Source organism: Bos javanicus, chromosome 20 (assembly GCF_032452875.1).
Source record: "Bos javanicus breed banteng chromosome 20, ARS-OSU_banteng_1.0, whole genome shotgun sequence".
Taxonomy (NCBI): domain Eukaryota; kingdom Metazoa; phylum Chordata; class Mammalia; order Artiodactyla; family Bovidae; genus Bos; species Bos javanicus.
This window is the reverse complement of record NC_083887.1, coordinates 10418919-10441305: the sequence shown is the minus strand read 5'-3', so window position 1 is coordinate 10441305 and position 22387 is coordinate 10418919. Positions and strand designations below refer to the sequence as shown.

General features: G+C 41.6%; 1 protein-coding gene across 1 annotated transcript in view; it reads left to right on the top strand.

The window, feature by feature from the left end:
* The first annotated feature begins 5106 nt into the window (after nt 1–5106).
* Nucleotides 5107–22387, top strand: part of SLC30A5 (solute carrier family 30 member 5) — a 32076-nt gene continuing 14795 nt past the window's right edge. Inside the window, exons 1-4 of the mRNA XM_061393363.1 lie at nt 5107–5509; nt 14497–14619; nt 19796–19862; nt 21290–21375. Of these exons, the coding sequence (XP_061249347.1) occupies nt 5421–5509; nt 14497–14619; nt 19796–19862; nt 21290–21375 (365 nt within the window). The 5' untranslated portion in view covers nt 5107–5420. The remainder of the gene's footprint in view (nt 5510–14496; nt 14620–19795; nt 19863–21289; nt 21376–22387) is intronic.

The window sequence follows — 22387 nt, the reverse complement described above, 5'->3', positions numbered from 1 at the left end:
TTTTTCATTAGAGTTTATTGCAGGATTTTGAATACAGTTCTCTGTGCTGTACAGTAGGACCTTAGATTTATCCATTCTATATACACTACTTTGCATGTGCTAATCCCTCCGGATCCATCCCTCTCCCTCCCTCATCCCCCGTGGCAACTGCAGATGTATTCACCATGTGATTCTGCTTCTGTTTCACAGATAGGTTCATTTGTGTCCTATTTTAGATTCCACATATAAGTGATATCATATGGCATTTATCTTTCTCTTTGGAATCACTTCACACCTTGGTTTCTTTTTTTGGCCATGACATACCGAATCTTAGTTACCCAACCGGGGATGGAACCCATGCCCCCTGCAGTAGAAGCACTGAGTCTACGGGACTGCCAGGGAAGTCCCATATAGACCTCAGTTTCTAAATACCACTCTCCTCAAAAGGAACCAGAGCTCCTTGGAGAAATGGCTAATTCCAGAGCTAAATTAGGGAAAGTATATAATAAATCTGGAACCTCTTATACCAGAAAATATGGAAATTCTGAAAGATTGATAGGAATATTTCAAGACTGTACAAAAACCAGTGGCTTAATTTGGGATAATTTAGCATCAAAAGAGTCATAGCAATTGATTATAATCCATTTAATAAAACAGGAACCCATGAACTTAATAATACTAAGATAGATAGCTACATTGGGGGCAGTATAGGAAATTTTTACCTTACAGTAGAAGGTCAAATAATAAATGTAGACAAGATGATGGAACAGATGATTAGCATGTAGCAAACTTTATAGTAAAAACTGTTTTGATCGAGGACCAAAAATGGATACTAATACAAATGACTGAAAGTGTGATCAGAAACAGAATTTTAACATGGTCTCAAAGTATCTCCAGACAAAACACTCATTCAATAACATTACACTGAAAAATCTAGCAGATGTCTTATCAAATGATAAAAGTTAACTTTTTACTAGTGAATGAGACAAATCAACATCATGTCCCTTCTGATGTAATGCAACAAGAGGAATACAGAATCACTTCTGTGCTATTCCTGCCAAAAATGCATACCTAAAATCCAATCATGAGGAAACATCAGACAAACGCAAGCTGACAGACATTCTGCAAAGCAACTGTCCCATTCACTTCAAAAATGTCAAGGTCATGAAAAAAAGGAGAGACCAGGAACTGTTCCAGATAAAACAAAACTAATGAGACATGACAATTAAACGCAATTCATGATCTTGGATGAATCTTGAACCTATAAAAGACTTTATTCGGAAAATAAAAAACTGTAACGTATGTCTCAAGAACCATTTTAGCTCCAGATGCGTCCGTGAGGTTTACTGTGGCTTTTGCTGGTATGCACCACTTCTCAACTTCTTCTGCCCAGCTGTGTCCTTTCCCTCCCCTTTACAGCTGTTGGTCCCCAAAGCACTCCTTAAAAAGTATCTTGCACACTAAACTCCATCTCTCAGAGTCTGTTTCCTAGAGAAACTCAACCTGAAGCAAAAGGAACAAGTAAGATCTTAACAATCAAAGGTTGAGATGGGGTGCATTCTACACATGAAAACTGGTCTGAGAAAAGTCTTATATTAGAAAATAAACAGCACAACTGATGACTGGGATCTTGAGATTAGAGGGCAGCTTGAAATGAGATAAAGCTGAAAAGATACATTACGTCAAGCCCATACAGGATGTTGCTGGCCACGTTAATGGCTTGATTTTGTCTTAAACCCTGCGCGCTCAGATCAGATCAGATCAGATCAGTCGCTCAGTCATGTCCGACTCTTTGTGACCCCATGAATCGCAGCACACCAGGCCTCCCTGTCCATCACCATCTCCTGGAGTTCACTGAGACTCACGTCCATCAAGTCAGTGATGCCATCCAGCCATCTCATCCTCTGTCGTCCCCTTCTCCTCCTGCCCCCGATCCCTCCCAGCAACAGAGTCTTTTCCAATGAGTCAACTCTTCGCGTAAGGTGGCCAAAGTACTGGAGTTTCAGCTTTAGCATCAGTCCTTCCAAAGAAATCCCAGGGCTGATCTCCTTCAGAATGGACTGGTTGGATCTCCTTGCAGTCCAAGGGACTCTCAAGAGTCTTCTCCATCACCACAGTTCAAAAGCATCAATTCTTGGGCGCTCAGCCTTCTTCACAGTCCAACTCTCACATCTATACATGACCACAGGAAAAACCATAGCCTTGACTAGACGAACCTTTGTTGGCAAAGTAATGTCTCTGCTTTTGAATATGCTATCTAGGTTTTTCCTTCCAAGGAGTAAGCGTCTTTTAATTTCATGGCCGCAGTCACCATTTGTAGTGATTTTGGAGCCCAGAAAAATAAAGTCTGACACTGTTTCCACTGTTTCCCCATCTATTTCCCATGAAGTGATGGGACCGGCGTGCTCAGTTGTGTCCAATTCTTTGAGACCCCATGGACTGTAGCCCGCCAGGCTCCTCTGTCCTTGGAATTTTCCAGGCAAGAACACTGGAGTGGATTGCCATTTTCTCCCCCCAGAGGATCTTCCCGACCCGGGGAATAAACCCGAACCTGGGTCTCCTGCATTGGCAGGAAGATTCTTTACCACTGAGCTTGTGTTAAAAAGGATAGAAAGTCACAATGGATAGGAATCCGTCTACCAACGCAGAGGACATTAGTTCCACCACAGGTCCAGGAAGACCCCACATACCTCGGAGCAACTAAGCCCTCGTGCCGCAACTACTGAAGCTTAGGTGCCTAGAGCCTGCGCTCCGCAACAAGAGAAGCCACTGCAATGAGAAGCCTGTGTACTGCAACAGAGTAGCCCCCACTCACCGCAACCAGAGAAAGCCTGCACAATGCAACAAAGACACAGCACAGTCAAAAATAAATAAATAAAACCTTTAAGAAAAGAGTAATGGGAAGCCACTGGAAGGCTGGAGAGTAGGGTCGGGTGGGGCAGGCAGTGCATAATAAGATTTGCAACTGGAAGAGATTGTTAGTACTGTGGCAGAATGTGGAAAACAAGACTGTAGAAAAGGGAGAGGACTTGGAAAGACTAGTAAGGAGGTTATGGTAGCCGTCTGAATAAAACGCCACGGTCATTTAGACTAGAGCGTAGCGATGAGGATGGAAAATTTTGGATTGATTCAAGAAATACTGAGAAGGTAAAAAATGACATGACTTCAGTGTTGGATACAGACTGTAAGGAAGGGGAGGTGTTAAGGATGATACTTGAGCTTTTGGTTTACTAAACTAAGTAAATGGTGCCATTCGATGAGAGAGAAGCATCAACAGAGGATCAAGTCTAGTGGAGAGAGCATGAGTTTGGGAGAACATGAACTTCCGCTGACAACCAAATGGGGGGCTCTGGAAACCAAGGAAAGAGAATGTTTCCAGAAGAGGGAGAGATCAACTATGTTCAAAGTTAGAGAGAGGTAAAGTAATACATAGCTCAAAAATACCCATGAGAGAGCTGCTTCAAAGGAATGGTGAACGTAGAAGCCAGGTTGGACTGGGCTGAGAAGTGAGCAGGAAGAAAGAAAAGAGAGTCGCTTTTCCTTCCACTACGGAAAAAAAAAACAACAACAGGAAACATATCAGCCTAAAAGAACAATGTCCTAATTCTAACCAAATCAAATATCAACTGAATTCAAGCTCTGCTTGGGATAAAAATTAATCTTAATGTATACATGTCATTTTACCTAGTTCTCTGAACTCCAAAGGGATGGAATCAGCTCTAGAAAAACAAGATAGCTAGTTGTTACCACCACCATCTGGATTAGAAAATAACAATTCTGCAAAGAAATAGCTACAAGGAAAAAAATGCTACAAAAAAGTCACTTCAAGAAAGTGAAGCAAGAAAGTCATTCTTTGTTCAGCTTTACCTGATCTACTCCACTCTGAGTCAATGACTAAAATTCAATAAACAAACATCCTGAATTTAAAACCCAATTCACTGATGGAGTATTGTATCTTTGCACTCTTCTTTGCCTCAAATGGGAAAATATGCATCCTTAGCTTTTAAAGTTCGTGCCTTCCCCTCGCACCCTAGAGCCCACGCTACGCAATGAAAGGCCCCTGCAATAAGAAGCCCATTAACTGCAACCAGAGAACAGCCCCTGCTCTCCCCAACGAGAGAAAAGTCTGCGCGGCAGTGAAGACCCAGCACAGCCATAAACAAACAAATAAATAAAAATTAAAAGTAAAGTTCATGCCTTCTTCTTTGTTCTACACTTAGGACATATCTTCCCACAATGTTTTTCTCACATATCCAAAACTTAGGTTCCAGATCAGCTTCTATCTGTGAGTCTTCTCTGGTTACACCCCTATCACACCTTTATTGGGAACTCTTAGCATTTGTGCGTTTAAGGTGTAAGGTTGCCAACCAGGTCTTGCTCTCAAATTGCTAAGTATTTTCCACAATAGATTATGAAGTCCCAGCAGGCAGAGACTATGACTTCTCATTCTCTAAAAGGTTTCTAAGACTCTATGTATCAATATATTTGAATTAAGTGGAACATTGTAAACTAATCATAATTTGCACTGCTCAAAAACCCCATTTTTATCTCCATATCCCAGTCCTCAAATTTCCCTATAAATAATAGCTAACATTTACTGATTACTATATACCATTCACTGTTACAGACATCACGTATTAACACTCCTCCCAACAACCCTATGACATAGATATTACTATTCTTGCTTTGCGGATAAGAAAACTGAGGTACAGAAAGACCAAGTCACACAGTAAGTGGCAGAGTTGACATTCAAAGACAGACACTGAAGCCCATTTTCTTAACTTTTTAGCAACAGAAAAATAACCCTAATAAAGTCTTGTCCTACCTTCCCAGATTTACTGATGTGCCAGGATTAAGTAACAAGTTTAAAAGCCAGAATTTAAAAGAAATTCTAGTCTATTAATATTTCATCACAAGTGGGGCATTTTCTGTCTCCTCTCCGCTGCAGAACTCCTTGTAGTTCTTACGGCCCATAGGTGGCGCTGCAGGGACAGGTATGTGCTCAGGCTTCATCTACGGGAGGGGCAGATGGGGTGGGGCCAGAACTCCATTCAAAGCCCCGCGGTAGGAGGAGCCTTAGGGAGGGGAGGGGATGGCGAGTGCTGTGCAGTGCGCAGGCGCAGGACCGGGCCCTCCCGCCCCGAGAGTGAGGGCTGCTGGGCCTGATGACGTGGCCTGGTGCCGTCCGCTCCGGTGAGCCTCCGGGAAAGCCGGCGCCCCCGGAACTGTCCGTGGCCTAGTCCCCACGCACGCGTGCTTGTGAGCCGGGAATAGCGGCGGCGGCGGCGGCCGTCTGGCCCGCGGGGACCTGACGGGGCCGTTGCCATGGGGGAGTGACGCGCCCGCGCCGGCTGTTCCGCGGAGCGGAGAGACATGAGGAGACCCCGCCGCGGGGGTAGCGGCGGCGGCGGCGGCGGCGGCGACGGCTCCTGATCCCCGGGATGGAGGAGAAATACGGCGGGGACGTGCTAGCCGGCCACGGCGGCGGCGGCGGCAGCGGCCTCGGGCCGGTGGATGTGCCCAGCGCTCGGTAAGGGACCGATCGGGCTCCCGCTTCCGGAGCCGCTCTCTCCCTGCGCCCGCCCGGCCGCTGCGCGGATCCTCCCCGGTGCACGCGGGGCCCGGCCGCCGACAGCCCGGAACGCCCGCCTCGGTGCAGTCCGCGCTCCCGCGGCAGCTCTCATTGGTTCCGCCGTTCCCCGCTGCGGGAAAAATGCTCTAGGACCCGGGAAGGTTCCGCCTGAGTTTCTGGTGTTCAGAGCCGTCCGTTAAGCTTACAACTGCTGGCCAGTTCACGTGAGAGGTTTTTCTCACCTGTCAGAAGAATTTCTGTTGGGTGTTCCTCCCTCAAATAGTAGTTTGGTGATATTTAACCTTTCTGACCTTTTAAAGGAAGGGTCACCATCACCTCTTCAGGCGAGGAAATCAAAGTACAAACAGATGAACTTTGAGGTTCAGGTTATAACCCCGCACATTAAGAATCCAGCCCGCCCTCTAGTTTTTCTTTTCCTTTCTTCGCCTATTTTGTTTTATCCTTAAATAAGAAATGCGTGCGCATTGTCAAAAAGTTCAAACAGTACAGAAATTCATAGAGTGAAAAGGAAAAATTCCCTTTCCCTCCCTCCCCGTAATGTTCCCACGAACGCCAGAAAGGTAAGTCAGTACAGTGACCACTTTCCAGCTTGTCTTTCTGGACCTGTGCTAATTTCTGAGGTAGTGTCGCAGGATGCACGAAATACGGCTCAACAGTTTGATTGAACCTGGTTTTCATCGCCTTTATATTTAATAAGGTTAATGAGGTTAGGTGTTTCTTGTTCTCGGATATCTCCTTTGAGACTGGAAGATTTTTTGCTAAATTCTTTGGAACTGTATAAATAGCATTACCAGAATAACTATTTTTTTGTGAAATGCTGAGCAACTTAAATCAGCTGCATTTTTTTGTAGTACAAGTTTAATTTTCTGATCTATTTTGAACAGCTCGTTTTTGTAAAATAAAAATGTGGTTTAGTCGCTAAGTCGTGTCCAACTCTTTTGCAACCCCATGGACTGTAACCGGCTCCAGGCTCCTCTGTCCATGGGATTTCCCAGGCAAGAATACTGTAGTGGGTTGCCAGTTCCTTTTCCAAAAGGTCTTCCTGACCCAGGGATCAAACCTGGGTCTCCAGCATTGCAGGTGGATTCTTTACTGACTGAGCCACCAGAGAAGCTCAAAAAAAAAAAAAACAACATATCAAATATTATTTACTGAGATGTGACAGCTAAATGCAATAGGCAATTCTGGTGTAGATTTAATACTGGAGAAAATGTAGTAAAGGGTAGGACTGGGTCAGTTGATAAAAGTGGACTGTAGAAGATAGATTAGATAAAAGTATATCCATGTTAAATTTCCTATAGTTTATAACTGATTTCAGAAGAGAATGTCCATGGGTTTAGGAATACAAGTAATTACGGGTAGAGGAGCATAATATATGTAACTTACTCTTAAATAGTTCAGGAAAAAAAGTTTGCACCTGCCAATGCAGGAAATGTGGGTTCAGTTTCTGGGTGGGGAAGATCCCCTGGAGAAGGATGGCAACCCACTCCAGTATTCTTGCTCCCAAGGACAGGAGGCCCGGGTCTGATCCCTAATCAGGGAACTAGATCCCCAGATGCCACAACTAAAAGACCCAACATGCTGTCAGGAAGATTGGAGATTACGAGTGCCATAACGGAGACCTGGAGCAGCCAAATACATAAAAATAAATATCCTTAAAAAAAATAGTTCATTACAGAATAAAATTCAAATCAGGACTGGTTGAATTTTGAATAGATTACAGGTTGAAAGAATTTTTCTTTATATAGACTGAAAATCAAAATCTGATTATAATCTGCAACAAAAGCTAATTGACAGATTCTTTGTGGATGTTTTTATGCCTGAATTCACAAATATGAATTGTTTTACATGTTTGTATGTTGGCTTCAATAAATCCTCTTGGCAGGAAAGAGCAGAGGGTGACAGCCAGCATTTGTTAAGCACTTCTATGTTCCAGGGACTTTGCATGCAGCATTTCTCTTAAGCCTTCACAACAGCACTGCAGACTCATTAGTTGTGTCCTTGTCTCACAGATCAGGAAACTGGGACATAGAAAAATAATTTTTCTAAGGTCACACACCTAGTAACTGAACTGGGAGTCAGTTCCCTCAGACTTCATTTTTTTTTTTTTTTTTTAAAGCTAGAAGCTTCCTTTTTATTTATTTTTGGCTGTGCTGGGTCCTCTTTGTTGTGCGGACTTTTCTCTAGTTGCAGAGAGCAGGGGCTGCTTGCTAGTTCGGTGTGAAGGCTTATTGTGGTGGCTTCTCTTGTGGAGCTCAGGCTGCAGGGGGCGCGCGGGCTTCAGTAGTGGTGACTCCCTGGCTCTAGAGCACAGACTCACTGCTGTTGTGGCACAACCACTGAGTGAGTTGCTCAATTAGTTGGTCCCCGGCATATGGGATCTTCCCAGACCAGGGTTCAAACCCGTGTCTCCTGCATTAATTGATAATTGCAATAATTGATAATTATTGAACTGATTGATGATTATTGGATGAACCCATGTCTCCTGCACAGACTGATAATTATTGAATCGATTTATAATTACTGCATTGATTGATAATTATTGAATGTCTCCTGCATTGCAGGCAGATTCTTTACCACTGAGCCACCAGTGAAGCCCCCAAACTTCATTTACACTGCCCTCTACATAGTAGACACTTAAATATTGAATGAATCAAAATAGATTTACATACACTGATTCTGTCTTTTTAACTGCGAGCTGCTACAGTGGGCAAAGCCCGAAAGGCAGGTTTGAATCCAAACTCCGATTTCAGTAATTTCAGATTTGAAGAATGAGTTTTTTTCTAACCCTTCACAGAAAATACCAGTGATGACCTTTGATGAGGCTAGTTAATGGCAGATAATGATTTACATTATCAGGAAGTCAGGAATGTGGATTGGATCCTGATAAGTTGCCTGAAGGACCAGTGAGTGGCTCAGAAGCCACTGCCCCCATTTAAGTGCCTCCCTTCCTCACCCCTGAAAATTTCCCTTTTGGTATGTTTCCCTTTGCAACGTGAACTAGGGATTGTGTGCTTATTATTAATAGTGTATGGTTACCTGGCCTTAGCTAATGTTTTGTTGTTAGCCCCACAGGAAGACTTCATTAGTTGACACTTTAAAAAGCAAAGTATCTACCTTTCAGCTAAATATTAAAATAGTTTTTCTAATTAATAATGACAACAAAAAAATCTCCAATATATATTACATGAAAAATTACATAAAAATATCAAAATATGTGTACAGTGGTAAATACATGAATGTATCTAAAATATATGTTTGTCCATACATGGATATGCAAAGGAAAAGGTTTGGAAGGATGTCCCCAGTTGGGCACCTGTGAGCAGAAAATTAGGAATGGTTTTATTTAAAATGTTGATAACAAGCAACTACTCAGGAATTACTTTCACAATCTTTTTTTTGTTTTTGTTTTTTTAATTAAAAAGGAAAAGCATCCCTGGTGGCTCAGTGATAAAAATCTGCCTGCCAGTGCAGGGGACACAGGTTCAATCCCTGATCCAGAAGGATCTCACATGCTCCAGAGCAGCTAAGCCCTTGAGCCACGGCTCTTGAGCCTGTGCTCCAGAGCTGGGGAACCGCAAGTACTGACGCCCACTCACCCTAGAGCCCAAGCTCCAGGACAAGAGAAACCACCGCAGTGAGAAGCCCACGCACCACAGCTAGAGGGGAGCAAGTATTGTAGGGACTTTCCTGGTGGTCCAGTGGGTGAGAATCCACCTTGCAGTGCGGGGATGTGGGTTCAGTCCCTGGTCGGGGAACTAAGGTCCCACATGCCCGGGAGCAACGAAGACTGTGCAGCACAACTAAAGAGTCCATGCGCTGCAACGGAAGAGCCCTCATGCTGAAACAGATGCATGCAGCCAAATAAATACTTTCCAAAAGAAATTCTGTGTTTAATGTTCCCTATGACTGAATCTTGCCATCAAAGTGCCAAATGTTTAAGTTTTGTTAGCAATTTAAAGAAAAATTATTTAGAAATGATTTTACATATTCCCTCATCTTAAAACAAGTCTATTAAGTATAGTTTACCTTTTTCTTGATGACAAGACTTAATTTGTATCTGACTGTGACTGCATGGACTATATAGCCCATCAGGCTCCTCTGTCCATGGAATTTTTCAGGCAAGAACACTGGAGTGGGTTACCATTTCCTGCTCCAGGGGATCTTCCCAACCCAGGAACGGAGCTCAAGTCTCTTGTGTCTCCTGCGTTCTTTGCCACCGTGCCACCTGGGAAGCCCAGTTGCAGCACAGACTCTCTAGTTGTGGCTCTTGGGCTTAGTTGTTCCACGGGATGTGGGATCTTAGTTCCCCCACCAGGGATCAAACCCACATTCTTTGATTGGGTTGTTTATTTTTTCTACTTAGTCTTTAATACCCACACACCTGAGACTCGGAAGACTACTTTTGTTGCCCTAGTTGCAATTAGTTGCTTCCACATCTGTTCCTTTAGATCTCTGCTAATTAACCTGGGTCACATAAACACTTGTTTCTCACCTGTCTTTAGACCTTAAACTCCTTAAGGGAGGGCCTTTATTACAAGTTTCTTGGATAGAATCTAGAAATGCATTTAATTGTAAGTAACCAAACTAATGGCACCCCACTCCAGTACTCTTGCCTGGAAAATCTCATGGACAGTGGAGCCTGGTAGGCTGCAGTACATGGGGTCGCTAAGAGTCGGACACGACTGAGCAACTTCACTTTGAACTTCACTTTTCATTTTCATGCATTGGAGGAGGAAGTGGCAACCCACTCCAGTGTTTTTGCCTGGAGAATCCCAGGGACTGGGGAGCCTGGTGGGCTGCCGTCTATGGGGTCCCACAGAGTCGGACATGACTGAAGTGACTTAGCAGCAGTAGCAGCAGCAGCAACCAAACTAAGAGAGCTTTAAACAAAGACGGATATATTCTTCTCACATAAAAGATGCGAGAGGCTGCCAGTATTGATTCAGCCCCTCCGTAGTACCATCTAGGACAGATTCTTGGCCTTTGCTCTCTGCCATTCCAAGTATGGCTCTCATATTCAGGCTTATTATCAAATGGATGACATTTTTTTAAAGAATGTTAAGACTTTGATAACATTTTAAGATAAATTTTAGATAAAAGTCCTCCTTTGAAGTCAGAAAGAATGCAGAACTAGTTCCAGGTGCATCAGGCCCTTTTATCAGGAGAGGGGAAGGCTGTCGTACCTGAAACCAACCTGTCAGACTGGTCTCACTGGGCTCCATTGACACCCGGCACATAGAAAGTGAGCAGGAATATTTGGAAAATGGCTTCGCAGCTCCCTGAGGGCGGTACAAGGCTCTTGGCTGGCATCAGGAATTCCCAGATTGCCGGGGTTTTTAATGTATGTCTGTCTGTTTTTCCTGGTCTCTTGTTTTATCCTCCCTGTCTTGTTGACAGTGTCGTTCTTTGTGTCCTTGCTTCTGTCCTGCTGCCTTTTTTTTTTTTTTAACCTTATTTTTACACCTTGTTAAGAGCTGAAGGAGTGAAGCGCTTGAGGCTTTGAGCTTTCCTCTCTCTTCCCTCATTCTGAATTCATGCCTGAGTGGATGACAGTTTAAATTGCCAGAAGCTTGACAGCCAGTTATGTACTGTATTACTGTGCTATCTGTATTGCTGTGCTAGACATCGCTGCATCACACAAATGTTAACAGTAGAGTTAGCATTCTTTCATTTAGGAAACATTTGCTGAGCACATATTATGTAAGTCCCCTTGTTAAGAAGTGAATAAACAGAAGAATAAACAGAACTGAATAAACAAAAGTAGTATTTTTATTGGCTAATTACAAATTGCTGCCATGATCATTAGCATTAATATAGTTAATTTACTTCAGTCTATCTGACTTTTTTCTCTAAGTGAAGTTACTCAGTCGTATCCGACTCTGCAACCAGGTAGATTGTAGCCCGCTGGACTCCTCTGTCCATGGGATTCTCTAGGCAAGAGTGGGTTGCCATTTCCTTCTCCAGGGGTTCTTCCCAACCCAGGGATCAAACCTGCATGTGTCGCACATTGCAGGCAGACTCTTAACCCTCTGAGCCACCAGTGAAGCCCTAGCTTAAATAGAGAAAATCTGCATTAATCTTGGGTTTTAATATGCATTTTGTTTGTAATATTTAATGATTTTACCCTTTGTGAGGGCCACTGTGAATATATAATTGGAAATGGTTTAGAAGATGGGAATCCCCAAAGCCTTCTGGATGAACTTGGGTTTTCTGTGTGACCTAAGAAAAGAGCATATTTGAGAGTCAAGGGCTGGGCCCTCGCTAACTCTGTGGGCTTCAACTTCCCAATCTGTGACAGGAGGGGAATTGGACTAGAGAATCTCCAGGGTGTTTTTGAGCTCTTACATGTTAGTGTTTTGTTCTTTCTAGCGCATATACATTACTTTCATACCTACATAATTGCTAGAAACGTGATGGATTTTTCATGTCATACTGCGTTTTCAACCAGTCTGCAAACAATCCAAAAACAAAATACACTCAGTTTTTTGTTGTTGTTAAAGCCATAATTTTATTATTTTTTTCCAATACTCCTTTTCTCATTGAGATATAAATTACATCTTTCAGCACAATCAAGCTGTAGGCCATTTTTATCAGCCCAGAAAATCTGCTTGATCTTTTAAACAGAAATTTCAATATTTATACTATTCTATAGGTAGATTAAGTAGGAACCTCTGTGGTTTAGGATTTGAGTTATGTCATTCTGCATATTGTTTTTATTAGCTTCTTGGTGATAATTATCACATTGTTAAAACTCCCAAACAGCACCATTAAAAGTTCCTGCAGATTATGTTCATGAAAAGAAAAACCATTTTGTTCTAAATCTGATTTTCTTTAATGTTATTTGGTGTAAAACAGAAAATGAGCTGTCAGACTGTGAAGATGGTAGAATTGTTGAGATTCATTCTTTCAAGGACTGAAATATATTTTCACAGTTGCATTAAAACTTCCAAAAGTATATATTTTGATGTCTTCTGAAGCAGATCACTGTTTGTTGATTTAGTGCCATGAGACTTAATGATTTACACTCAGTGGTTTTGGGGACCACCCTATGTACATTGGTATCATTGCAGATCAAACTGTTTTAGCACTGCTATTTGAATGACTAAGGTTTCCTTTAAACTTCTGTGTCTGCTTTTTTGTATTTTTCTCCCATGAGTAGAGACTTCTTCCTCTGCTGTGCTGCTTTGCACATCCCCTGTACCTCCTTTTTAATGTATTAACTCCTGTTAGACGTAAACTTTGCAGGTATTCTTCTGGGTGACTTGTGAAGACGATCTGTTTATCTCATTCTTTTTCATTTCTAATTTGTGTGTGTTCTATAACATATAATATCAACATAGTAGTATATGTTTGTAATATCTAAATAAATAATGGGTTTCAGGTACTTTTTTTTTTTTTAATACTAGAGGTAATACTAGATCAAAGAAGACTCAGTTCAGTTCAGTTTAGCTGCTAAGTTGTGTCCAACTCTTTGCAACCCCATAGACCGCAGCACGCCAGGCATCCCTGTCCATCACCAACTCCCAGAGTTTACTCAAACTCAAGTCCATTGACTCGGTGATGCCATCCAACCATCTCATCCTCTGTCGTCCCCTTCTCCTCCCACCTTCAATCTTTCCCAGCATCAGGGTCTTTTCACAGAGTCAGTTCTTCTACTAAGCTGGAAAACAGATAATTTCTTCACTGTTTTCTGATTGCTCTTTCGGGAGTTCCTTTTTCCTTTTTTTATGCAAGCACCAGGTTTTCATGGACGCAGTGTTCTTTCTTGTCCGAGAATATATAGTTCTTTGATGTTCTCTACTATTCCCTATGCTCTCTGTATCTTTTAAATTTCTTTGTTATTTTAGTTTGGTCTGTTGTTATAGACTTATTGTAAATAATTATCCAGGTTTGGCTTTTCATATTTGAGTGAGGCGTAAAAAACTAGTTAGAAGAGTTGTGTAGGGCTTGTCCCCTGATGGGCTTCCCAGAAAAGGGTTCTTCTGTTGGGAGATTAAAGTCTGACAGTTAGGATGTTAGAGCTAAATGAGGGAAGACAGGTGTCTTGGGGTAAAGAAGGGAAACTTCTTTTTAATCTCTGTGGTTTTAGTCCAACACCTCATCCTTTTTTTTTTCCATTTGCCTTTTGTCTAGACCTCTCCAGAGGCTAAACTTCACTTGTTCTGTCCTCATTGAGGGAAAATGGTTGCCTGGCTGTGCTGGGTGGGATTCTGGAGACCTAACTACTTGGCACATTTCTAATGTGTGTGTGTGTGTGTGTGTGTGTGTGTGTGTGTGTGTGTGTGTGTGTGTTAGTCACTCAGTCATGTCCAACTCTTTGCAGCCCCATGGACTATAAACCCCCAGGCTCCTCTGTCCATGGGATTCTCTAGGCAAGAATACTGGAATGGGTTCCATTCCCTTCTCCACACCCTTTCTGAGGTGCTTCACATTCCTAAGCCTTTTCAAGACTGTAGGTCAGGTCACTTGACTTCAACTATGACTACTGCAACCACTTAACGAAGCAGAGGAGAGGAGAACTTCAGCATTTGTCATACTCTCCCTTCCTGTATTATGATCTCATTTCATGACAGAGTTTGGTTTCTGTTTTTATTCTCTTTGTTTGGAGTAATTCTTTAAAAAGTGCATTATAAAGTAGTCAAGGTGACTCAGGAAATCAAAAATGTTTATTTTTAGTTTGCCTTTTTTTTAATAGACTGTACCTATCCATAATACATTCATGTACATGAAAGAATCTGACAGTATATATACCAGTGTTAGTAGTAGTTACACATGGGGGGTGAGTTGAGTGTTTGTTTGTTTCATCTTTTGTTTATATTTATGGTTTTCATAATGACCTCTATTGTATAATAAGAAAAAGATTTCAGAGTTCCTTGTGATTTCATTGATACCTGAAACTTGTTTCTGTTTTTATTTTTCAGATTAACGAAATATATTGTGTTACTGTGTTTCACTAAATTTCTGAAGGCTGTTGGACTTTTTGAATCATATGATCTCCTGAAAGTCGTTCACGTTGTTCAGTTCATTTTTATATTAAAACTTGGGTGAGTGTGTACAGTTCTTTTTTTCCTTAATGTTTTTTAATGTCTTTGAAAATTCTGTTAACTGAGGATCTTTAGGAAGTTTTATGTAAAATATTTTGTGCATTTTATTCCTCCTGAAAAGTATTTGAGATATACATATATATATTTTAAAGATAGACTACCTAAGGTTAGAGATAACAGGCTGGATTTAAAAAAAAAAAAAAAATAATTGTCACACTCTATTAGCTTGCCAAAACATCAACTTTTACTTTAGTTTGTGTTAATGTGTGAAGGGATACCCCACAACCAAGGTAAGAGAAACCCCAGTAAGACAGTAGGCGCTGAGAGAGGGCAGCAGAGGGCAGACAGACTAAAACCACAATCACAGACAACTAGCCAATCTGATCACATGGACCACAGGCTTGTCTAACTCAATGAAACTAAACCGTGCCATGTAGGGCCACCCAAGACAGACGGGTCATGGTGGAGAGTTCTGACAAAATGTGCTGCACTGGAGAAGGGAATGGCAAGCCACCTCAGTATTCCTGTCTTGAGAACCCCATGAACAGTATGAAAAGGCAAAAAGATAGGACACTGAAAGATGAACTCCCCAGGTCAGTAGGTGCCCAATATGCTACTGGAGATCAGTGAGAAATAACTCCAGAAAGAATAAAGGGATGGAACCAAAGCAAAAACACCCAGTTGTGGATGTGACTGGTGATAGAAGCAAGGTCCAATGCTGTAAAGAGCAATATTGCATAGGAACCTGGAATGTCAGGTCCATGAATCAAGGCAAATTGGAAGTGGTCAAACAAGGTGGCAAGAGTGAATGTCGACATTCTAGGAATCAGCAAACTAAAATGGACTGGAATGGGTGAATTTAACTCAGATGACCATTATACCTACTACTGTGGGCAGGAATCCCTTAGAAGAAATGGAGTAGCCATCATGGTCAACAAAACAGTCCCAAATGCAGACTTGGATGCAATCTCAAAACGACAGAATGATCTCTGTTTGTTTCCAAGGCAAACCATTCAATATCACAGTAATCCTAGTCTATGCCCCAACCACTAACGCTGAAGAAGCTGAAGTTAAATAGTTCTGTGAAGACCTACAAGACCGTCTAGAACTAACGCCCAAAAAAGATGTCGTTTTCATTATAGTGGCCTGGAATGCAAAAGTAGGAAGTCAAGGAACACCTGAAGTAACAGGCAAATTTGGCCTTGGAGTACAGAATGTAGCAGGGCAAAGGCTAATAGAGTTTTGCCAAGAGAACGTTCGCACTGGTCATACAAAGCACCCTCTTCCAACAACACAAGAGAAGACTCTACACATGGAAATCACTAGATGGCCAACAGGGAAATCAGATTGATTATATTCTTTGCAGCCAAAGATGGAGAAACTCTATACAGTCAGCAAAAAACAAGACCACGAGCTGACTGTGGCTCAGATCATGAATTCCTTATTGCCCAATTCAGACTTAAATTGAAGAAAGTAGGGAAAACCACTAGACTATTCAGGTATGACCTAAATCAAATCCTTTATGAAGAGTGGAAGTGACAAATAGATTTAAGGGACTAGATCTGATAGAGTGCAAATAGATTTAAGAGACTAGATCTGATAGAGTGCCTGAAGAACTATGGACCAAGATTCGTGACATTGTACAGGAGACAGGGAACAAGACCATCCCCAAGAAAAAGAAATGCAAAAAAGCAAAATGGCTGTCTGAGGAGGCCTTACAAATAGCTATGAAAAGAAGAGAAGCGAAAGGCAAAGGAGAAAAGGAAAGAGATACCCATTTGAATGCAGAGTTCCAAAGAATAGCAAGAAGAGATAAGAAAGCCTTCTTCAGTGATCAGTGCAAAGAAATAGAGGAAAATAATAGAATGGGAAAGAATAGAAATCTCTTCAAGAAAATTAGAGATACCAAGGGAACATTTCATGCAGAGATGGGCTCGATAAACGACAGAAATGGTATGGACCTAACAGAAACAGAATATATTAAGAAGAGGTGGCAAGAATACACAGAAGAACTGTACAAAAAAGATCTTCACAACCCAGATCTTCACACGATGGTGTGATCACTGACCTAGAGCCAGACATCCTGGAATGTGAAGTCAAGTGAGCCTTAGGAAGCATCAATACAAACAAAGCTAGTGGAGGTGATGGAATTCCAGTTGAGCTATTTCAAATCCTAAAAGATGATGCTGTGAAAATTCTGCACTCAATATGCCAGAAAATTTGGAAAACTTAGCAGTGGCCACAGGACTAGAAAAGGTCAGTTTTCCTTCCAATCCCAAAGAAAGGCAATGCCAAAGAATGCTCAAACTACTGCATAATTCCACTCATCTCAATGCTAGCAAAGTAATGCTCAAGATTCTCCAAGCCAGGCTTCAGCAATATGTGAACCGTGAACTTCCAGATGTTCAAGCTGGATTTAGAAAAGGCTGAGGAACCAGAGATCAAATTGCTGACATCTGCTGGATCATCAAAAAAGCAAGAGAGTTCCAGAAAAACATCTATTTCTGCTCTATTGACTATGCCAAAGCCTTTGACTATGTGGATCACAACAAACTGTGGAAAATTCTTCAAGAGATGGGAATACCAGACCACCTGACCTGCCTCTTGAGAAACCTGTATGCAGATCAGGAAGCAACTGTCCAGTTAGAACTGGACATGGAACAACAGACTGGTTCCAAATAGGAAAAGGAGTACAGCAAGGCTGTATTTTGTCACCCTGCTTATTTAACTTATATGCAGAGTACATCATGAGAAACGCTGGGCTGGATGAAGCACAAGCTGGAATCAAGATTGCCGGGAGAAATATCAATAATCTCAGATATGCAGATAACACCACCCATATGGCAGAAAATGAAGAAGAACTAAAGAGCCTCTTGATGAAAGTGAAAGAGGAGAGTAAAAAAGTTGGCTTAAAGCTCAAGATTCAGAAAACTAAGATCATGGCATCCATTCCCATCACTTTATGGCAAATAGATGGGGAAACAGTGACTGACTTTATTTTTGGGGGGCTCCAAAATCACTGCAGATGGTGACTGCAGTCATGAAATTAAAAGACACTTACGAGAGTTGGACTGTGAAGAAAGCTGAGCGCTGAAGAATTGATGCTTTTGAACTGTGGTGTTGGAGAAGACTCTTGAGTCCCTTGGACTGCAAGGAGATCCAACGAGTTCATTCTGAAGGAGATCAGCCCTGGGATTTCTTTGGAAGGAATGATGCTAAGGCTGAAACTCCAGTACTTTGGCCACCTCATGCGAAGAGTTGACTCATTGGAAAAGACTCTGATGCTGGGAGGGATTGGGGGCAGGAGGAGAAGAGAACGACAGAGGATGAGATGGCTGGATGGCATCACTGACTCGATGGACGTGAGTCTGAGTGAACTCCGGGAGGTGGTGATGGACAGGGAGGCCTGGCGTGCTGTGATTCATGGGATCGCAAAGAGTCGGACATGACTGAGCGACTGAACTGAACTGAACTCCTTGGAAGGGAAGTTATGACCAACCTAGATAGCATATTGAAAAGCAGAGACATTGCCAACAAAGGTCCATCTAGTCAAAGCTATGGCTTTTCCAGTAGTCATGTATAGACGTGAGAGTTGGACTGTTAAGAAAGCTGAGTGCCAAAGAATTGATGGTTTTGAACTATTGTGTTGAAGAAGACTCTTGAGAATCCCTTGGACTGCAAGGAGACCCAACTGGTCCATCTTAAAGGAGATCAGTCCTGGTGTTCACTAGAAGGAGTGGTGTTGAAGCTGAAACTCTAATACTTTGGCCACCTGATGGGAAGAGCTGACTCATTTGAAAAAACCTTGATGCTGGGAAAGATTGAGGGCAGGAGGAGAAGTGGATGACAGAGGATGAGATTGTTGGATGGCATCACCAACTCAATGGACATGAGTTTGGGTTAATTCTGGGAGTTGGTGATAGACAGGGAGGCCTGGCGTGCTGCAGTCTATGGGGTCACAAAGAGTCAGACACGACTGAGCAACTGAACTAGACTGAATGCAGTTTTTGCAAATTTAATGTCTGGCTTAATAGAACACAGCTGGATTCCCACATCTGAGTCAGCATTCAGTCGGTTACGGTCAGCATTCAACTGCTTATGGTTGCAGTATCCCACATGAACTAGCCTCTGAAAAGCTCTCCTATACAGCCCTGAGAGAATAAGAGTAAAAAGAGTAAATAATATCTAAATACTTCTTTAAAAATAGTGTGACCTCACAGCTTCCTAAAAGGGCTTCAGGGGCCCTAGGGATTCCCTGACCATCCTACTGGGGTAGTCTAACCTTCCAGCTGGCATGGAATGTCACCTGAGCCTTGTCTGGGCACAGATGTTCCTCATTTTCCAAGTTGAACCACACTGGTCTGTGTTCACTATATGTTCCTTCGTAATATAGTGTAGGCTTGAAAAGAAAGTGAAAGTGTTAGTCGCTCAGTCATGTCTGACTCTGCAACCTCATGGACTGTAGCCCGCCAGGCTCCTCCGTCCATGGGATTTTCCAGGCAAGAATACTGCAGTGGGTTGCCATTTCCTTCTCCAGAGGATCTTCCTGACCCAGCAGTCTAACCTGGGTCTCCTGCGTTGCAGGCAGACTCCTTACTATCTGAGCCACCAGGGAAGGGCCCGCTGACAGTATACCTTTTACATTATTCTGCAGGTAGTAAGAAATTGTAAAAGTGCTCAGGACCTTGTGACTGATGGTGACCAACCTCTGTATTAACACGATTTGTTACACTCCTGGCAGTATAATTTTAGTAATAATGAAAAGTGGTTCTTGACTAGGAAATTTTAAGCACCAGTTATATGTATTTTTAATAACTATTTTGGGTATGTGAAAGGTAGGGTATATAATTAGTACTTTCTTCAGTTCTATTTCAAGATTTGTTATTACTAAATTTTTGAGAAGGTAGGAATTATTTTCTTTGGTATTTCAGAGTATAAAAAAATATCGAGGGTTCTTTTGTGGCTTGTAAACTGGGTTTTAAAGGCCATTACAAAAGAAAGAAGAGTTCCCAAGACATCATGGCGGAAGCCTTATTAAAATAAGTGTTGTTCTCTAGTATAATTTCTTTAGAGGCTAACATATCCTTCAAGTCCTAGTATATTTAAGTGTCTTTACTTTAAACCATACCTTGTATATAAGATTAATATTAATTTGTTAATATTTCAATATTCACAGGACTGCATTTTTTATGGTTTTGTTTCAAAAGCCTTTTTCTTCTGGGAAAAGTATTACCAAACGCCAGGTAAGTCTTTTGCAGAATCCTTTTATCCTAGAAGTAGACCAGGAGGCAGTGTTCTTTCCTTGATCAGGGTTACTTATTGAATGATTTTAGGTGCACAGCAGAACATTTGTAGAGTTAACTTGCTCTTGACTTAGCTTTTCAGAACTGAGGCTTTAAGAGTAAACTATAAAGTGCTAAGATAATGAAGTATTTAAAAATGTAGTATAGAGTAGAAAATGTCTCAAGCATCCATATAATTATTTTCTTTAATACACGATCCATATTTTGAAAAGATTTACAAATCAGGCATGTAGACTTGCCCACAAGACTAGGATAGATGTCACTGGGGAACAGATGAAGCATAAGGGTTAAGAACAAGGCATTTGGAGTCAGACAGATTCTTGGCTGTTATAGTTACTAACTCTGACTTAAATTACTTAATTTCTTTACCTTCAGTTTCTCACCTGAAAATGCAGATGGTAATGCTTTCCTAATGAAGCTATGAGGAATAAATGGGTTAATATATGTAAAGTTCTTTAAATAGTGCTGGACATGTTGTAAGTGCTAAGTCGCTTCAGACTCTCTGCAACCCAGTGGACTGTAGCCTGCCAGGCTCCTCTGTCCATGGGGATTCTCCAGGGAAGAATACTGGAGTGGGTTGCCATGCCCTCCTCCAGGGAATCTTCCAAACTCAGGGATCAAGCCTGCATTTCTTACGTCTCCTACATTGGCAGGCGGGTTCTTTACCACTGGTGCCACCTGGGGAAACCCAAGCAGTGAGTGTGCAGTGCATACTAGCCGTCTCCCTTGTCATCACTATTACTTTCTTTAAGCATCTGAGGTTCAGGATGCATACCCAGAAATGTCCTACATTCTGCATAATCATCTCACATTACCACCTCTTTGGACAGCACTTATACCCTACTACATGTTTGCTTTATGCCACAACTTAGAAACCTGTGCTGTGATTTTTTATTAGAAAGAAATTTAAGTACCTCTGTTTTAGAGGACCAAGAACATTTTTTAAAACAGGATTAATTTTTAAACCCCATCTTAACTCCCCACCCCCCGCCCTGCCCTGCCCTCTTTTCAAATAATTGGAGAATTGACTATTCCTGCTGGAGAAGAATTTAAAGACTAAAACATTTTATGTTCCTGGCAAACTGGTGAGAACTAATGTAAAAAATGGAGAAAATTGTACTATATAGAAAAAGATTTCAGGATCTAACACCAGAGAAGAATATAGAAAATGCAAAACAGAGTAATATCTTGCAAATCTAGATTTAGTCAAGACATCTTAATAATTTCTGCTTCATTTCAAAATATGTAATTATTTGGCCTTTAAAATATTTGTGTTACCATTATCTTCCCCTATGTGTTTTGTTTAAGATTTTGAGATATCTGACGAAACATGACTGAAATTTTTAATTTTTTGTTTCCATTTGTAGTGGATCAAAATATTTAAACACGCGATGGCTGGGTGTGTCATTTCACTCTTGTGGTTCTTTGGCCTCACGCTTTGTGGACCACTAAGGTAAATAGAAATGCGTGTTTTGAGTGTTTTTGTTTCTTCATTTTGAATATTAGTTTTTTGCCATTATGTTTTATGTCAAATTTTTTTGTCGGTTATATACAAATGCTTCTTTCACTTCGATAGCATTGGGTACAACTGAGTGAGTATACATGTATATTGAGGACCTGTTTAGTCTGTGGACCATTCTTTGTTGAATAGCATTAATCTATTGTTCATGATCTGTCATAGACATTTTACTAGAGTCCACCAAACAGTTTCAGAAAAATTTTAGCATAAATGGCTTTTTTGTTATTCATTGATTATATCCATTTTAGCAGCTGATTTTAGAGATGAAAAGTCTAAAATGGTAAATAAAATCAGCCGATAACGAGGAGAGCAGAATCTTTTAAAAATGCTCCCCCTCCCCCCACTCTGAAAGTCCTGTAGTACCACTGAAGATGTGTGAAAGGCATGGTCATAAACAAACGCCTTGGAAATAGTGTGCCGGTCATCAGATTTAAGATGCGTTAACTCGCGTTTCATATTCCTTAAGTCTATATAGATTCTTTTATGTAAATTGGTCAGTTCAGGGGGCAAAATGCTTTAGGGCCACCTAATTTAATAAGAATTTGATAGGTGCAACTGTGTCTAAGTCTTAATGTTTCTCTCTCTCAAAATTATAAGAAAAAAGTACCCTGCCATTGATGAGGGAGGAACATGGGGACAAGAAGCAAGTAAGCCGAAGGGTATTCTAAAGAAATTCCCTCAGGGTGATGGAGTGGACAGAGTAGAAAGTGATCAGTGAGACCTGCTTTGTGAAAAGGCTTTTCTCCTCTCCCAGCGAATAAAGGAGCTCTGGGTTGTCTCCCTTTAGCTTGTTTACCCTGTACTTTTCGAAAGAGGAATATATAGAACTCCACTGTCACATCGCTGTCCACGACAGCAGTAGGATCCTGGAGTGGTGGGAAAGCTGGCTGGAATTTCTCAACTTGGGGAAAGCCTTTTCAGTTTATGTTTAAATATGACTGACTGA